A 21,119-nucleotide genomic window follows, 5' to 3' on the forward strand; every position below is an offset into this window, starting at 1 on the left:
CAATATTACTTGTAGTGGTTAATAATTTGAATCTAAAAAAAAATTAAGAAAGCTTTAAAAAAACCAACTTATTAATAACCTAAAAATAATATTGAATTTATTATAAAAGTGTATAATGTATGTAAAAAGTCATCTATAACTCTATAAGGTTAAAACTTATTTTTTTATTTTAAAAATCGTAAATTACACCAATAACAGCCACTTAATAAACAAAAACAATTCATTCAAATTTGTATTTTATATTTCGATACATATCAAGTAACTTTGAATAATTTATTATTTCTTATCAAACAGTTTTATAACATTTTAACTCTATTTTTATATCAATCATAATATGTAATATAATTTCTCAAATTACACCCTAAACAATGCTATTCACAATAATAACTCTTCAGTGTTCACAATAATTCAAAAACAATTACAAAATTATAAACTGAATAAAACTATATTACCTCATTTTGTTTATTTAATGAAGCAAAATATTAAAGAAAAAATCGATTGTGATGAACACTTAATTTAAGTAATTAAAAACCATATCCTTTTAACCAAAAATGTGTTTTTATAAAAACGTGAGATTGATTAGTCATTAAGTAAATATATTACAGTAGGTAGCTAATACTTTATAAATACAAATACAATTACTATAAATGCATACCTATTATCTACGGTATCCATACTTTACTCTTAATACATTATTTGAAAGTTTAAAATTTGAAATTAACGTTTTATTATAGAATTATTAGTAATTCATTAACATATTTGAAATCTGACACTATAAATATTTTTACATTTTCACATAGGACACAACTACTTAATACCTAATGTGATTATTTTATTAACATATTTTTCTGTCAAGAATTTTATGCATTTTTGCTATATTTTCATAAATTACATACTATTTTGAGTTCTTACGTACAATATTTCTGTTCAATTAATAGTTAAATATTATAAAAATCCATGGTTTTTGCAGAATTTGTTTCAAAATTATTTTTATTTTTTTAATATTAAAATATAATTTCAATTAAATAAAGAGCGTTTGCTATATAACAGGAAGAACTTTCATAACTCGTTGTATAAAAAATACACCAAATTCATAATATAAAATATACAACAGAAGCTCTTGCAAATTAAAAAAGTTTGTTCTTCCACGCGATTTGATAACTTACATATTTTCTAAACGATAATATAAACTTGTTAATTAAAATTTAAAAAAAAATTGAATTTTAATTGTTGATATAATTATGTATATTGAAAAAGTTTTTTTTTTCCATAAATACACGTAAAAAAAAAACGCCGAAGCCTTAATATTCGCTACTGTTATAACTGTTATAAGTGTATTTTAATATAGAATATAGAGGGGTTCACATATCATGCTTACATTTTTCTTTGTTTTATTATTGCAGTTCTTCAAAATTTGATTTTTGAAGATCCATAGAAACTGAAGGCTGTGTTTTAGTATATTTGAGATTTTTCATACCACTGGTGACACAAATGTCTGTTTTTCAAATGATTACTACCATTTTTTAATTTAAATTATTGAAGAGACGATTTTTTGTTAAATATTGATGTATCTATGAATATTTGAAAGAGTAGTTTCAGCGTTATTAAACATTATGAACTAATGATAATATTCTATGATACTATAGCCTTGGCACTCGACTATGATTAATGATTAAACAAAAAATTTAAATGATAAACATTTAATATTTGTTTGGTCAAGTTCTTATTAATTAATTATTATTTAGACAATTAAAACTAATTGGAAAATACCAATAGATTAATATAGACAGCAGATAATGATAGCTTATTAGCTTGCTTCCCTACCGTATTTTTTATACCAATAAAACTTAAATATTACATTTACTTCTAGTTTGACCGAATCGCTTAACTTTCTATCTTTTTTTGAATTTATAAACTAATAAATTAATTACCCAATAAATATTACAGTTTTATAACAGTTTTATGTTATGTGCATAAACATATCTATTAACTATTATATAATACAAATTAGAACTATATTATAACATTATTATTTATGATCTGTTATTAATTTATAAGTTAATGCCGACATAGTACATGCCGTAGGGCGGTTTGAATAGGTAGGTTTTTAATATAAACAGCTAAAATTAATCAAAACATTTTGAACATTTAATTTTAAAAGAGGAAAAAATGCAATGCACAATATCGAAAAGTTTCAACTTCTTACGAATAAATATTTGAAATTATATGTTTTGAATTAAAAATTGCTATAAATAGCTTAAAATTTGTTTAAATTTTGAAAATATCATTGTGTATAGAAAATGATGGTTTAAGTAGTAGAGAAAAGTTTAAAGTTCAGTGATTAATATGTTTTAATTTATAAAAATATAGCAAAAATTGTTAAGGACAAATCGTTTTTATACGTTATTTGTCGTTTGAACATGCAATTTTTTAAATATTTAAATATTTATTTATATTGTTGAAAAAATGTACTTGAATTTACGTTCAATTATTTTTTAAAATCCTGTAAGAACAACTTAAGGAACTATGTATTACATTTTCAAGATTTTTGATCGGGCTTGAATATTTTTATCAACATGTATAGAAAAAAAAGCAATAAATAAATTCGAAAATTGCATTTTTTATAAGTAGCTAAAAAAACAACCAAAAACATTTTAAACATTTTACCATGTTAAGAAAATGTTAGTAAAAAATATTTGATGAGAATTTCAAGTACTTACAGTTATCCTTCCTTATATCTTAATGTATACATTATTTTGAATTCATAAATACTAGTATAAAATTATTTTGTTTACAGGTAAATATTATATTGTTATTGTACTTGCATATTATTTTACTAATATAATAACATGAGTATTATAATTCATTTTATCTTTTATACTTTTTGCTACCAAATATGATATAATAATGTAACAACTGATTGTATACTTAAAAAATGAATGTTCAATCAAAAAAGTAGTAATAACTAGTGTCTAATAATATTGATTATGAACTCATGTGCTTAGGACTACACCAGGACGAATTGTTGGAGCAGTTTGGTGGTTCTTCACTGTAATATTGATATCATCGTACGTATCTAATTTCACCGCTTATTTGATCGTGCAGAAAATGTCCACACCAATCAGCACACCAGAAGATTTAGCTGCACAAACTGAAATTGAATATGGTGTTCTTTCTCATGGGTCTACCTGGGATTTTTTCAAAGTAAGTAGTACGCCTAAACTTGATTTACTGATTATAATTGTTCGAATGTTTTTTTATGGATAAAAATACCTTAGATATAACAAAACAAAAAAAACGGTTAACATAGGTAGTAATAATTCTTTTATGAATCAATTGATATATTATCACTTTAAACTACAATTTAAATGTTATCGTTATCTTGCGACATTGGAATAGAGATACACAAACGAAAAAATGTCGATGTAAATCCAAATTGCTATGCTATTACTATTATTGCATCATCGTTTAATTTAATATATATTTTTGTATAACATTTTTAACTAAGAATATTGTTTATAATTTAAGAACAACAATTTTGCACAAAATTTACACTTTTAATTATACTGCTGTTATAGAAGTAAACAACAAGAGGCCAACTTGTTTTTACGTATTATTTTATCTTTCTGCACACCACACTACGGCTTGTGACATGGGTTTCATTGTTATAGTTATTATTCTATAAGAATTCAAAAAAAAATTATTTTTTATTCAAAAACTTTACGTCTGGCAGTGACTTTGTTGTCGTCGTCGACGTTTGGAATTATTATTCTCAATACTTGATTGCCCCCTTTAATAAGTTGTTTATCCAACGAAGTCTGCAAACGTCAACACCATTAAATTCAAACCACCAGAACTATGGAGATAAATTATTCTCCAAATTAATTTTGTACTTGCTTTTTTTACTGGGTGAAAAATGAAAAATGAAAATGAAATACTTTTGCTCAATAACCTTCAATAAATTTACTGTGGCATAAGTGAAAAATAGAAATACAAAATCCATATAAGTTCATAATAAGTAAAAGGTGTTGAACTAATAAATAATTTTCTCATTACGAGTTCGTGTTATGTCGACTGTAGATCTTGGGTTGGGGTGGCCACTCCTTTTTTCGGTAAAGAACTTTTCGTTTCGGGCCATTCACCACGGTAGTTTCTTATGAATGTTTTTGCTTCACATAAAAAACCCACAGAGTAGAGTAAAAGAAAAACTACAGAGAATAATCGATTATCCAATCACTTACAATCAATTGCCTTAACTAATTTTTAATATGTGTATTTAAATAAGTAAATTTAAAATTAGAAGTGGGTACATTAGTGTTATTTTAAATTATTTATTTTATCGTTATACCTAATCATATTATTATTTGATTTTTGATTTTGAAATTTAAAATGTAACTATTATACTAGGTAACAAGTTATGACTAGAGTTTATTTATCAGTTGATAATATTATATGTTATATACCTAATGAACTGCATTCTGTCAAAATATTTCTATAATTTTAGTTAGCTACTTAGTTGGAAAAATGAAACAAACGATAAAATACAATAACTATAACTTTTTTTAAACATTTATATTTGTTTTATTACTATTTTAGAGATCGCACAGTTCGTTATACAGTAAAATGTGGCAGTTCATGAACTCGCGGACACATGTGTTCGTGGATACGTACGATGAAGGTATCCAAAGAGTGAGGAACTCAAATGGCAAGTTCGCTTTACTTATCGAGTCGCCCAAAAATGACTTTGTGAACATGAGAAAACCTTGTGATACAATGAAAGTCGGACGTAACTTAGACGTCAAGGGCTACGGTATAGCGATGCCACTTGGGTCTCCGCTAAGGTGAGACTGATCTATTTTTTTTATATATATTATATATATAATATTGACAAATCTCGTTTGGGGCTTTTGGGAAATAAGATCACTGATGGGATGTGAGGCACGGGTAAAGGGACGCAAGTGGGATTATTACGCGCGTCTTTCGGTTGAATGACTCTCTCGGATTACATTCCGCGAAATCACATTTTCCAAGACGAAAGTCTGATATGAAAAAAGAAAAAGAAAACCCAATTTTCTGTGACACATTTTTGATCATAAGAAAAATAAATATATATATGTATACACATATTATTATACACACACATTATATATAGAGAGAGACACTCATATATTATATATATATATGCACGTGTCTATTCAATGAGATTTGTAAAAACCACCGGTTAACTGACGACGATTTCGAAACGTTGGTTTCTATATTTGAGTTCTATATTTATTAGAATATTCATGATAAAAACTGAAGTTTCTCTAATCTTATTCTGATGATATCCTAAATTTAACGCAATGCGGATGTTTGCGTAATATTATGTTTAACCAAATTTCTTTAGACACAATAGACTGAAATTAAAGATGGAAAGATCGATTTATGTTCGGAATGATGTGTTATAATTTGCATTTTTCCATGTCCATTGTCTATAATATAATAAATTATCTATTATATAATCATGTACATTATATTATTATTATATTATTTTTAAACTGCCTATCAAAAACCCTATGTAAATACTTCAAACATAATATTATTGTGTACTTATTTACTTTTTAAATTAATTAAATCGTGGATCAATTCTAATATTATGGCTGAATTCATAATTCAATGATCAGAAGTGTACAAACAAATTTATATATTTTTTTTAAACAATACATCTTAATTATTTAAATGGTCAATTTAAAAAATACGTGAAATAATAATCGATTCTGTTTATTTAATAAACCGGGAATTGAATCAAGTGGAGAGAAATAAACATTTAATTAAAATTATTTATAATCCAGTCGGAGATTGTATTTATATTAGGCATGTGTACGATTAACTGATAAATCGTTGTTGGTACAAGGTTCCTTGAATTGTATGCCTATACCCACTGATATATATATATAGTTTTTCCTTCAAAAAAATGTAACTAATTAAAAATATTTAGGTCACGAAATTATGAAATAATGTTCAAATATTTTTTTTACCATACATGTACTTTTTATATAAATGTATAAAATATATTTTTATTTAGTGGTAATGCAATAATTGCAATTTAATGATAATTTTCAATAGTAAAAATAATGATACATTAGATTTAAAATTTTATTTATCCTGTAAATTTTATAAACAGTTGATGATTATAACAAACAATTTTATTTTTTTCAAACATATTGTTTACTCGTGTTATAAATTATTTGCTCCGGTGTAATATTTTTTTTGTTTTTGATCCTACCTCATTTTAAATTCATTATTTTGTTTTTCGTAATTTGATGTATATGTTATCACTTTATATTTACACAATAACTTATACAAACCAATTATATTTATCCCTAGGAATCAAATTAAATTCGCCGAGGATTTTCAGGACTCACGCAAAGGGTTTAATAAATCCAAATGTGCAAATTTGATCATTATTCAATGGGATATGTATATTACACACACACACACACACACACAAATATATATATATATATATATATAGGAACAATACATCAAACAGTCCATGTTTGAACACCACTGAATTCAGAAAGCCTATATACTTATCAATGTGTTTTCAATTTAAATGGTGTATATAACAACACATATTAAACTAAAATTCCCTCAAAAACTCATTTGTGCTCATTAATCGATTTTGTGTTTCTTATGCATCATCTATGCATTTGTTTGTCACTAAAAGATTCAGTGCTATTTAAAAATTAAAATAGAGTAGAATTTTGTAATTACAATATATTTTTTGATCTATAGAATATGCAGCATTAACTTAAGAAAATAATTAATTTTGAACGGATGTTATATTTTACATTTTATATACTATCCAGTAAAAATATGCTTTAAATGTTCTCATTCAAGCTCTTTATTGATAAATGTAGGTATATGATTTCAAAAAAAATTCACATAAAATTGATTTTGAAAACTTATTTGTAGCATGGTAAATTGTAGAAAAGTCTTATTATTGAATTAAATTTAAAACAGCTGATGAAAAAAAATTAATTAAAATTCAATTTTATATTATTTGTAAAACCTGGTACCTATATGTTGTAAGCCATGCCACCCTACAAGATTTTATTTTTTATAAAATATTGATATATTTTAATTTAAAAATAGAATGTGCTATCTATCTATACTTTTATATTTAAAAATGTTAAATATTCCAAAAAAAGTTTGTCATGATATTATAATGTATAGACAAAAATGGTACAAAATTGCCTCGCACATAATAACTATATAGAGGAGCATGGGATAAGATGCACAATGACATGATATAGTTTATCATCAGATATATTATGCTTTTGTATCCTATTATTTATTTATAATGTAAATACAATTATGATAAAGAACTACTTTGCGTAGTTATTCTAGCAGCTAGAGACCATGTGTCATCATACATAGATTAAGAACTAAATAATACATTTTCACATAATGAGAGAAGTTTATGAATACATTTAATGCTATTTTAATCATAATAATAATATTTAGTTCCATTATTAAAGAACTGAGATTTATTTATACTTTGATGAACAAGTTGGCGGCACGTTTGCAGTCACTTGTGGTGGTGATTAAGTTTGAGTGGTAGCAAAGTTCTTCAGTTAATGAATAGGGAAGTTTAGAGCTTTCTCTGCAGGTATTACATGAATATGTTTGTTAATATCGAGTTGCACTCTACATGTGGTGTACATGTGGTACGCCACCGATACTTATAATCTACCTATGTTAGGTTTGACATCAATCAAAGAGAGAAAGTTATGCGTGGTCGATGTGAAATCTAGTGGATTGGTGCGTATTATCGTTATGATCAATACATTAATGCATTTTTGCATTCATAGGTTGTTCAAAATACATATCGAAATTCTAATGTAGCAATATACGTTTTATTAGCAAAACGGGTGGATATGACATTCAGTGGTCATACATAATTTAAAGAGTTCGTACTGTAGGTACTTATACGATAGCACGATACACAACTTTCAACTGATAGTTAGATAATTCATATAATTTTTTTGAAACTTACAAAACAATAAATTATATTTTTGAAAATAGTTTGTTGTTATTTTTAGTAAGTAATAAATCCATTGTATTTTTGTTTTAATGGTTTTATATATAAACAATATTCTCGTTCAACATTGTTTTACCATCCAATCGAATCCTATAAGCGATTTATAAGGGTATCAAGAGGGTCCCCAAGGGCCACCGAAAAATGCTCTAGAGCCAAAAAAAGGAGGGGGGCAGTAGAGAGGAATGGTGGTGCTTTGCAGTTTGATCTATATGATTGTCCTTCCGTTAATTTTATCCCCGCCCAAACGGTATTCTCTTGGGTCTATTCGAACACAACACCTATATTGAACTTATTCTCTTCTATGCGCTTTGAGCCAATATTTGGTACATCCAAGTGCAATTTATATCCTTGCGAAAATGATTGAACTACACAAATAAATGCATCAGTAAAATTTCAAGAATTGAGGCTGAATGGTTTCTACTAGCAGTGGATAAATCAATTATGTTGTTATGATATTAAAAATATTGTTTCAGGAAGTTTTAAAAATTAAAATACTAGAATAGCTATTAATTAACATACCTATTATATAATAGTTGAGAGTCATTATTAATATACTTTTACTTATGATTCTTATACATTGATAACATCATGTAAGTTTATTATCGATTACAGTTAATGGTATTTTTTTTTAAAGTTCTATAAATTAAACGCCATCATATGATATTATAATTCAATTTTTGCCTTAATATAAGGCATTCGGCCTTATACCTTTACCATAACCTCCAAATGTTTTCATCTATCTCTGTTAAAAGCTACCTATTCAACGATGTATATTCCTAATATAGTCATGTCTTTCATGACTGTCCACACATCTTTGCCTTAGACGGCCAAGAGGTCTTGTTTGTAATTAAATTTCTTTTATATTTATTACTTATAAAATATTAATTAATATACTTAAAATATATTATAGGTACTAATATATAATATATATATTATATATGTGTATGTATTAATAGTGTGTATTTGTTGTTGTAACTGTTTAGGAATCGAATAAATGCTGCAATTGTACAATTGACTGATAGCGGTGAACTCACAAGGCTAGAAAACAAATGGTGGGTTGATGAGTGCGGTTACGAGGCAAAGGTGAGTAATAAAGAACTATACTTTAGATTGTTTTTTCAAAATTATCTTTTCAATAATAAATTTATTTTTTCGATTAATTTTTATTGAGATTGATAAAATGATTCTATCCATATTATGTGATCAATATTTAGTATTAAATATTAAAAACAAAATTAGGATTGGATAATAGTAATATATTCATAAATTAGAGAATGAGTAAAAATAAGATGAAACAGTTTATTTAATAAATTAATGTGGTATTCTGTTGAACGAATCATTAACAATATTACATTAAATTGTTATTGTCCAATATTTACAAAAATATTCACAATTTTTCGTGTTTCTTTGATGAACGGTATGTGTCATCGGTTGTTCATTTTTAAACAGTTATTTTTACTTTATATTAATTAGATTAACAAGTCACTCTCAAAAATCTAGGGTATATTGAGAAATTACTCAAATTATATAATGCGATGTTGACTGAATGTTAGCTAAATTCACTTGAGTGATTCAAAAATATATGGTTGTTTAGTATTGTAATGATAGAAATCTCAATTTTGGAGGAAAGAAATAATGTATAAATAAAACAATCCGAAAGTCATTTTTTTTTTTTAAAGAAAAATACATCGAGGGTTGGCCACTTAAAGACCGTTTTGAACAAAAACGGTAGTTGAATTTTTAAAACTTTACTTTCAGTCCATTTGCTTGTTCGCAGTTTTACATTACTAGCAAACCCACAAACGAAAAAAAGAAAGAAAAAATAGGTTATAGCAGCAATTTATGTCTTTTTTATTTTGAACTTGGTACGGGAGTAAGACTGTAAACTTTTCTCACTTTTCTCGCTTCTCTCTATCCTTGTCGTGTGCCATAAAACACGAAATATCACTGAATTTTATTAAAAAAAGTCAAAAATTGCCAACGTTCTACATACCGCACGTATTAATTCCCGCAGGAGTCTTTCCGCAATGCCGAACTGACGTTAAACAACATTGCTGGTATATTTTACATACTAGTACTGGGACTCATCGTGGCCATTGCCGTGGCATTGTTCCAGTTCTGCTACCGGACGCATTCGGATCAAGCCAACTCAAAAGTAATACGATCATTATAATACATTTTTTACACTTATATAATATTATTATTATGTTCTATAAATAACGTAATATTGTTAGTGCGTGCATAATTTTTCCTCGAGTATCAGCGGTCGAGTGCTCTCAAATTGTTATGGTATTATGTGCTAACGTTAGGCATCGTTTTCGGGTGCGTGTGGGTGTTTTTGACGTTTTCAGATATGATATTATGGTCATGAATGAAAATGCGATTTTTAATGGTAGGCAATAATTCTTTTGATTGTACCGGTTACAATAAAATGATTTTAGTTTTAAAATGTTCGGAAATTTTATATAAATACCAAATAGGTTAGCGTCAATGAAATACTTACTATTACTATACATATAATTATACAGTTAACTCTTCCGGGAAACCTGATGCTAAAAAAACTGTAAAAATGTAGGTATTAAAATTTTAAGACAATGCGTGGGAAGAAGACACTTATTAATTTTTTTCAATTGATATTTTTTTTTTATAAGTCATTATATAGTTTTAGTTAAAACGCTAATTATTTGTTTATTTTTAATTCAAGTTACAATGTATAGTTTCGAAACATGGTTTACAAACCATAATTTAATTCTTTAATGCAAATATTCTTAATGTTTATTAAGAATATCGACATTTACATTACCAATTTTATTTCAAAGGAGTTCAAGTTTCAAGGATTCCAACTATGAGATAGTGTCTTTTATAGATATGGTTATTCTATTATAATAACAGAATAATTACGTTTATATATAATAGTTATATAATATAATTATATTATACATTATATTAGTGGATGTATACACTAAATAATTATATAATATTATAAGAAATATGCATATTTTGATTCATATACTAATAATATGATAATATGACAATGAAAACTTTTTTGATAACGTTTATATCATTAATATTTTTTTATTATGATACGCATATTTTTTAAATTGCATTATAACGATTTAGTCTAATAATTTATTGATATAAAAATAAATCTCAATAAACTAATACGGAAAATATTTTTAGATTTTATATATTTTTGAAATCTATAACTTTAAATTAATCTACGTTTGTAAGAAATATTATAATTTTTCTTACGATAATTTTCAAATAGTTTTTAATGTCTGTCGCGTGTTCATTTTGTTATACGATAATACATTTAACTTGTATGTACTATGTATAAACTTCAAAAAGATAAAGATAGTTGGTTAGTATTGCCCAGAGCATTTCCCAAAAGTTTACGATGTTTAGTATTATGGTTGTAGGTAAGTCTTTTTAAAGTTTTATAAGATGTTTATAAGAGTATTATAAAATACTATAAAGGCAATAAAGAGTAAATACACTGAATTACGAAATTATCATTATATTGATTTTGATATTTTAAAACGTATAAGAAACAAATGTAAATACACTGACCACATTACTTGAACATTGAAAATTAAATTGTTTTTATAAAAGTAGGTAATATTTTTAATATCACATACCAATATATTACATGTATAATTTTACTACATTTATGTATGATTAATAACGAATCACTAAATACTCAGTCAATGAATACAATATGATTAACACTCACTAAAATAAAACAATAGATAAAAACTCCAATAGTTCTCTATAATTGGAAAAATTGAAGAGTTGATTTTTCAATTTTCTAAGTAGTTTTCAGAAGTGTTAGAAAATTTATCGACAACTTGTACAAAATGTCGAAGAAACTAATAAAGTGTAGTTTGCAGTACCATTTTTTGAATTCAACAATAAATCATTGCTTTTAAACATTTTTAATCAGCTTTTAAAGGGTAAAAGTGAAAAATATTGATAAGTGCTATTTATTATATTACTTATCAAAAATAAACAGTTTATTGGATGTTCATTACCTAAATACATTACGTGGAATATTATTGATTTCGTTGTCTTCTAAATTAAGAACTAAACACTTCTTAAAGTTTAAATTTGTTGTTTAAATCAATAAAATACATTGTGTCTAATGTTTGACTGTAATAATATTATTGAAAATAAGATGAAACCTAAAAAATATTACCTCACCAAAAAATTGGTGTTATTTGTACATGTAGATTAACAGAACCTCGCATCTGTTACACTGATACAGTATACAAGTGTTCAACGTTTCCAGTTATATATTATATAATGTACTAACATATTATTTACAAACAAAGATTTTGTGACAGTTATAATTTACGCACTAACCAACAACATACATGTACCGTTGTACCTACTTTTAACTCAAACAATGTAATAATATGACGACGAATATCATATGAGACATTTGAAACAAATTGTTTACATTATGTTCCTTAATAAATGTCTTACCTCCACCACTTTAATTATAAGCAAATTAGATGTTACACTTCCTCGTGGAAAACATTTTTGTTTTTGCTATTATTATTGTTTATTTCACTCACTGAAACCATGCTTTCAATTGAATCAATGAAAGCTTAATGAATTGCTGTCAACTTAATTGTGTTCCAATGGTCTTAATGTACATTAATATATAATATGTTAATAGCCACAGTGATAACCACGTTTTAGCTTAACTTAACCTTTTCACTGCCAAGGATTTTTAAATTAAATAGCACTGCTAGGCCAAGGTTTTTTTATATATTTTTTTCATTTTTTTTTATTCTATTAAATGAATTCCCTAAATGCATAAAAATTAGAAAAAAAAAAAAATTAATTTGTTAATTAACCAATTAATTCTAAGCATTTTTTAATTAGACAGCCAGGGTTTCTCAACATTTATCGTTAGCCGAGTATTAAATAATGCATACATTATAAATTGTAAAAATTAACAACTAATGTCTGATATCAATTTATTATATATTATATTATATATTATATTTTGGGTAACCCGTGACACTATAAAATATTGAAATGCATATAACTTCTTTGGTAATAATAAGACTATGAATTTTTTTCGTTTAATTCGTCTTTGGAAACACTATATGCGCATATGCGTCAATGGCAGTGAAAGGGTTTTAATGTGTTACTTGTTGTCTAAAAAATAAAAATTAATTTTCATAACATTGCGCAATACATAAGATTGTTATTTACCTAGCTATGTCAACAAGTGACAACTATGATTATAATACAAACATTTTTTTACTCATATACTGTAGTAAGTAATGTTTGTTTATTTCGTGTGTTTTATATCCCAACATAAACACTTCGTCCAACTCCGTGTAAAAATTTGCTAAGTCAAAAAAAATAATAGTTATTTATAAGATTTTAGCTTTATAAATATGTGATTCTTGCAAACTAAATAAATTATTGAGATAGAATAAATTTATTTTAAATTGAATTTACTTAGCGTTTATTAATGATGTCACATCTTTATAATGCTAAAGTTTTATAAATGACTATTTTTTTTCGACTTAGCAATTTTTGACACTGAGTTGGACGAAGTATTTTTGTTGGGATATCAGTAGTTTTTTGTAACATATTTTCATGTACCAGCATGTAATATGAATTGCAGGTTTCCCACGTTTTTATTTATTTATTTATTTATTATATTATTATGTTTTTTCATTCAATATATTCTATTTTTTCACATTATTATTATATAAACATCTTAACCACCTCGACCCCATCTTTTAAAATGTATTGAAGTGGCATTACATTGTAGCCATGTATTTTGATGTCCAATCATACAAGTATAATGGTTTCATTCATAGAAAAACCATTTCTGCTGATACAGCTGAAAATCCGTTTAAAAAAATGGAAATAAATTTTAAAACACTGAATGTTGCCAGAGCGAATACGGTATAAGTATTTACTATTTAGTATTTAGTATATTACGATAAGCGAAGGCGTAGGCAACGGCGGAAACCGCCGCCCAGTGTACGACGTATACATATACGGCATAGAGAGGTTAATACGTTCTCTGGCGCTGCAACGTCGAACGTTACCACTAAAAACGGTCGAACAATATCTTTTTAGCTCAATAATACTTAACTTTTTTGCTAATATATTCAGAATTATTCAACCAATTGGACTGACACAGGAATAATCTGCATATCATGTCCGAATTATTGATACCGCAAACGGACCAATCTATTCATTCATAGGTCTGTTGTAGGCTTGGCTAAAGAAAATGGGCAAATTTACTCACATTCAATAGGCAAACTCTAGCTCGTGTAATATATTAGTGTATTACTGTCGTGACCCCTCCGCTTTTATTTTTTTACTAAGCTAATCCTAACCTAACCTAATCTAATCTAACTTCCACTAATGTTGTGCTGGATCCAATATATTAATTATGAGTTTTTTTTTGCTGAAAAATAAAAATATAATTTTAATTACTGGACGGATTAATCATCACATAACTATTTTTTTCACGAAATTTAAAACTTTCCTGATTTATAAAAAGTGTCATTATTAGAGAGTAGAAGAATACTTTAAGATATTTCATCTTTAAGAACTAATACGTACAAACAATGCACATTTGTTATAATACAAATCTTCCGATATCATCTGAATAATATGACGTAGTGTATACGTACATTTGTACAAATGAAGTTATTTTTACAAACTATCATTCATTTGAATTTGTTTTAATAATAATTAGATTACTATTGTTTTAAATACACGTTTCATTGTTCAGAATTTACCAACCTAATTTTAACGAGATGCTAAAAAACGATTTCAATTTATGAAAAGTTGCATTAATTGTTTACATATACACTTAACTACCTATTAAATAACTTTCAATTACTAATCAATATACTTTGTTCGATGCCAAACTATATTCACGTCAACTGCCTTTTTTTAAACACTGCTTTTTTACACAAACTATAATACTTATCAATTTTTAAACATTGCAATTTCAGACAATATAATATAATGAGCAGGTAGCATGATTTTACTATTAAAATTCGTTGACGACAATCTTATTTTGTTTTAAATAATACAAATCAAAAAAAATGTTATTCATGTGTTATGATATCTCTCCATGAAGATACTTCATGTATTGTGAATTTATTTGTAAATTATCTTAAAAATATGTCTTATGGTCACCCATGTGATTAAAAAAATTTAATGAGTAACAATAATAATATTAGTATAATTAATTACTTCAATTGAAAAGCCATATGATATTTAGTAAATTCCTCTTTTCCGGCAATAAGTTTTAATGGTCTTAAAACGTTTTACCCGAACGAGTAAAAAATGTTGTTTTGATTTTTTTTTTGGTGCAAAAATATAAATTTAAAAAAATGGCATACCGTCACCTTTTAGCAACTATAATCAAACAAAGTGACACGGATAGCAGCAGGATATTTATTGTATAGAAAAGAAAAATATATTAACGTCACCTGCGGGTTATTGCACTTACTTTAATAGAAAAAAGTTTAAAGAACAGGCAAATCCCACTACGCCGCTTTTTGGCTTTTAATTTTATAATGAGTTAAAATGTTCAAGACTGTAATTTTTAGTAATACATGCTCTTTATTTATTTTAAACAATTAATAATAGTTTATTAATTAATGTCATCTTCCTATCGCCTTTGAAAAAATATTTTACATACATTTACATAATCAATCGTGGTTTTTGTAAATGTAATTGTTTTATACTCATCATCTTGATTTATAACTTAGAAATTATTTTAATTTAAATATTTCCATATAAAATAATTAATATATGAAATTAAACTAAAAATTTTATTTTAACTATTTACAATATATCATTTAAATTTATATAAAAAAACAATACATTACGGGAGAATTTACATATTGAGATAGCTATTGTAAGTATGGAATGACATTAACCAAAAAATATTATTTGTCCAATGGTATATATTTTGTTAGTTTTTAAACCAACTTCAAATATTATAACCGAGTAGTCTTTATATTGAATTGTTTTATAATGCTTAGAATATTGGATTTTTGAAATGCATGGTTGAATTAAGTGATTTAACACAAACATAAAATATTTAATTAAATTAGGTTGTTGTAAGTAATTATAAATAATAATATAATAATAAAAAAAAATTTTATTTAAAATTACTATTTTCATTCTTGTCATTATAGTTTCGTCAGACATCTTCTTATACTTTGTTGCCGACCATTGAAATTATTTTTTAAAAATACTATACATGTTTTATATAATCACTAACTTTATGATTTAATTTACCAACTTGTGAATGTTTGATGTAATGTTTTTTTATTTTTTATTTATTTCTCACGACATGTATGTAGACATTGTATATTGTTACTAAATCTCTTCGTCAGTTCATTTAATGTTATAATTTTTTTTTTTTTTAAATACTGCTGAGTTGCATAAAAGACTAACTTACTTAATGAACCAATCATAGGTCGCTAATTATTGTATAAGAGATCATTAGCTTACAATTGATTCATTAAAATATTATGTTTAATGATTGTTTACCAAGTTCGGCTGACTGGCAGAGTGAAATAAAAAAAATTATTTGCAGTCAATTAGTTATAAAATAATACACTTATTACTTACAATGACAACAATGCATTTGTTAGTAGTGTTAGGTGAAATTATCATTCCTAGTAAATGAAAGTCCACAGATATCAAATTATATATTTATTGAGTTAGGTACATCTTTGTTTTCTATGACGAGATAAATTTCGCTCCATGATTAATATATTTACCACTCACATAACGACGTTTAAGATTATAATATTAAGTGCAATCGGCTCCCAATATAATTTAAAATATTTTTTTTTGTGGGGAAGAGGAAAAATGTAAACATTTGTATTTTTCTGTGATCATCAACAAGATCCCTTAAGTGTATTTCTTAGTGTACCTAATACATAATATTATATATTTTATTGAATATACATTGAAACCATTTAATTGTATTTTTACTCTCCCTTATATCTCACAAACTATATGACTACTAAGAAATTCATTTTTTTTTTCTTAAATGAAAAGTGTGACAAGATTAATTATTACCCGAGACCGCTATAAAGTATAGAGTATGACATTAATTAAATTATATGATTTGATATAATATGATCTATTTGTTAGTTTTTTAACCTATAACCTAAAATATTATTTATGAAGTGGTAATTATATTGAATTTATTTATAACACTTAGATAATTTTATTGTTGAAATGTATAATTGAAATAAAGTGAATAATAATTGAATAAAGTAAAATTCGAGATGCGATGACAATAAAAAAAACAATCATGTAATATTATATTTAATTAATTACAATTGAAATGCTTTACTGTGTAATAATCAGTTAGTGATATCGTGTGTTCAATTATTTTTTATTAACGGAAAAAGTTGTAGGAGTAAGGGAGTCTGAATAAATCCCTTTGGGCTTAGCAATGGATGCCCGCAAAAAAACCCTCACGCTCCACCGAGACTGTGGCTTATCGGCCATCAATATAAGATCAAAATCCAATTTCGTTGACAAATTTTTTTTTCCGTTGATATACGACTATATTCCATCGAGACCCAAGAAAAAAACTGATATTTCATTACTTAATAAATAAAATACAGACTTTTTTACAATAAATTCAACCGTGGTCGTTTGACTATATTATTTTACTGATACTTTTGAAGTGTGACTAAGATTTGATTTGTATGGAGACGTATTATTGTATTAAAATATAAAATATTCTTTGAAATTGCTTCTAAGGATCACAATTAGAGTTTATAATATTTCTAGAACTAATGAATTGTATAATTGTACGCATTGTTAATTCTATTTTTACTATTGCGATGTATACTTTTATTGGTTTAAGGTAGGTACGCATAAAAATAAAATATAAATACAGAATACCTTGATATTTTGTTATTATTGAAAATTAATACATTTTTATTTCTATTAATTATTTCTTTCTAACTTGACCTAACAGCAAAACACCATTCTATCGTACAGAATTTTGGAAAAATTATTTAAATACGATATTGATCTTATCTTTAGTTTTCCTATAGGCTTAAAAACAATTTTGGGTCGTAAATATGTGTCAGGGTGCGTATAAAAATAATTTACTGATACGCCTTGCTTATAATGTTTATATTATTATAATAATATGGTATTTGTAGATATTTACTATAACAATTTCTTCTGGAGTTTGACAAGTGGAAAAAATAAAACGATCACATCGATTCCTATGTCGGGTATTTGCTCATAACAATATACGGCCCGTCACTGAAAACCGTTAATAATAAATATTGTTTTCACGCGCAAATGCCACCGTCGATGAGAAATTAGAAAAATTATCGTTGCTCACGAGAATTAAACGAAAACGATTTTTTACGGTTGTCGTTTGACTGGTTGTGTAGTCGGTGTCTGAGAAATCGGTTCAGGCAGTGTGTAAAAGTTTATGCGAGGGATGAAAATAATATTATAAACGAGTACCCGTAGAGCCGGAGTTTGACGTAAACTTGACGCCAAAGTTTCACGTCCTCGGGCTGTCTACCATTACTACCGACTATGATTATTAATTATTACTTGTGGCGCTGAATAATAAAATATCTTTCAGTCTGCAGTTACCGTTAGCTGCACATACACCGGTGCGTAGTCCAAACCAGCATTGGTTGAATTTAAATTCTAATGAGACATCCATTTTCCCTCTCTCAATCAATTGAAATAGAATTAAATGAGCTAAGAAAAGCAAATATTTTTTTTTTTGAAATATTGCACTTTTGCAATTCTAAATTAAATTGTTTGGCTACGACGCGTGCGTGCTTATTGTTTTTTTTTAAATCACAATTCTCCTTTTCTAAAATATATATTTATATTTTTCAGTATAAATATCTTAATACTAACTATCTTAAATCTTTTGTATTGTGTTTTATGTACTTAAATATTTAATTGTTATGAAATATTTGGATTTCATCACAATATTTTATTACTTCGTATTATTAATGAACACAATATTTTCTACATTATTTGCAACGTCGTTTAGATTGGTTAACATTTTGAAATATCGAGAATGTTTATTGTGGCTGAAGCAATTAGGTTTGGTCATGGTTATCTATTGGTAAAATTCTTAAATTACAATCACCCCTGTTTTTAGCAGGTTTTGGTTGTTTCTTAATATACTTCTGTAGTTCTGTCCACGCTTAAAATTCAAATTAGTCTCGACGGGTGGCTAAGCGGCGCATCCTCAAATTTCATGCGATCTAGGATGGGCGTTTTGACGATTATACCAATTATTATTATATAATATTGTACATAGCGACGAGAACATCACGATAATAATAATAAATTGTAATATTATTCGATAATAACGACGCAATACAATTATATAATCTGCCCGTCCAATCAACAAATGCCGGTACAGTAGTAATCGCGTTGTTGTTAGCCCGGGATCCGACGCGTGTAAAACTATTAGCGTCGGACCAACAAAACCACTTAGCAAGTTTTCCAATTAATTCGGCGAAGACTGCGTGCCACGCGAACTCTGCGGCAGCGTGTGCCACTCGCGTTATCTTGGTCCCGCGCTCTCCGGGGCCGAGTTTCGATTTCAACCTGAACATTATATAAATTTTTCCCGTTTCTAGTTTCAGTTGCCGGATGCCGTGAAAACAGTTGGAAAGTACAAGAACAACAGGCACGATCCCGAGAATGGCGGCAGGGTGAGTGTATAGTTCATATATATTGTAGTATAGTACTATTATTATTATTATTATATGGCGCCGATTGTGTTGCGAACAATTTGAGTTTACTTTTAAAGTCACATGTTTATACCAGGACAACATATAGTTCGATACGATGTAATATAGTGTATGGCATAACAGTCGTTATTGAAAAATTCGATTTCCGCGTTGAGAATTATTTGTACGAGAGGGAAATTCGATTTCGATTTAAAAATTTGCACCCATTGCACATTTCGAACTAGACGGTAGTTTGCGTGTGTAAAGTAGACGGATAGTCGCATCGGGTATCTCGTTTATCACTATCCGTCGTGAATATAAATTATTTGTAAGACACGAGATATTATAATGTTTGCTTATTGGCAGTAGACAGTATATTTTATACGTACTATATGGGTTTTATTAGGCATTAAAACAATCGTTTTTCTCTTAACATTATTTTAAAAACAATAAAGAAGTAATGTAAAAAAAAATGATTTTGTTTTTTTTTTTTATCACATTGAATCGTATTGCACCTGATCAATAAATTGTTTTTTATTTTATTTTTCTAATAGGAAACTCCAGTGGACATGTGTAGAGTGATCGGCACGTAGAAAAAATTACATGTCTGTCCGCGCTGCTTATTGAAACTCCCTGGAGATAATCTTTGGTAAGTGCAAATGTTTTTAATTTATCGTAAATATAAGAGAAATTGAGTTTGATTATTGATTAGTAAAATACATAGTATTTTATTTGCCCACTTTTAAAATAATATTGGAAAAACACTAAGATACCTAATTTAGACGAATGGCGATAATCAAACTTATTATTCACAAGACAAAGACATTAAAAAAAAAAAAAATTAGAAAATGAAACTAATTACTATAGGAAACGAATTATTGTTTTTGTTTTAAAATTTGACGTAGTGCGTCAATTAACTGAATTATGGTCCTGACAGTTTAAAGGGAGGGAAATTATTTTTAGCGCTTGACAAATCGCAAACAATCAGTCAATATATGTTTAAGACATTTTTAAATTTTTTTTTTTTAAACAACGTTTGTCTCGTTGCATTTACCATGCATATACTGTTACTTCAAGATGTTGTAACATAAGTGTCAAATAATTTTCTCTTGGAACTATATACAACCTACCAATTTGCTTAATACCATACTTGTGACAATGATGTATTTATTCTTTAGATGAAAAACAATACGTTTGAGTCCTAAACGGAAAATGCCTTGTACATTTATAATATATACAGAAGCCCATCTCCCAGATGCAGATGAAAAACACTTTCA

General features: G+C 26.7%; 1 protein-coding gene across 1 annotated transcript in view; it reads left to right on the forward strand.

Moving 5' to 3' along the window:
- The window catches only part of LOC111037125 (glutamate receptor 1-like), a 182,551-nt gene extending 162,060 nt beyond the window's left edge, over positions 1-20,491 (forward strand). Inside the window, exons 14-19 of the mRNA XM_022319501.1 lie at positions 3,006-3,204; positions 4,597-4,841; positions 9,070-9,169; positions 10,101-10,241; positions 19,750-19,824; positions 20,397-20,491. Of these exons, the coding sequence (XP_022175193.1) occupies positions 3,006-3,204; positions 4,597-4,841; positions 9,070-9,169; positions 10,101-10,241; positions 19,750-19,824; positions 20,397-20,435 (799 nt within the window). The 3' untranslated portion in view covers positions 20,436-20,491. The remainder of the gene's footprint in view (positions 1-3,005; positions 3,205-4,596; positions 4,842-9,069; positions 9,170-10,100; positions 10,242-19,749; positions 19,825-20,396) is intronic.
- The last annotated feature ends 628 nt before the right edge of the window (positions 20,492-21,119 follow it).

The sequence above is a fragment of the Myzus persicae genome, unplaced genomic scaffold, assembly GCF_001856785.1.
Source record: "Myzus persicae strain clone G006 unplaced genomic scaffold, MPER_G0061.0, whole genome shotgun sequence".
In the NCBI taxonomy this organism is placed as follows: domain Eukaryota; kingdom Metazoa; phylum Arthropoda; class Insecta; order Hemiptera; family Aphididae; genus Myzus; species Myzus persicae.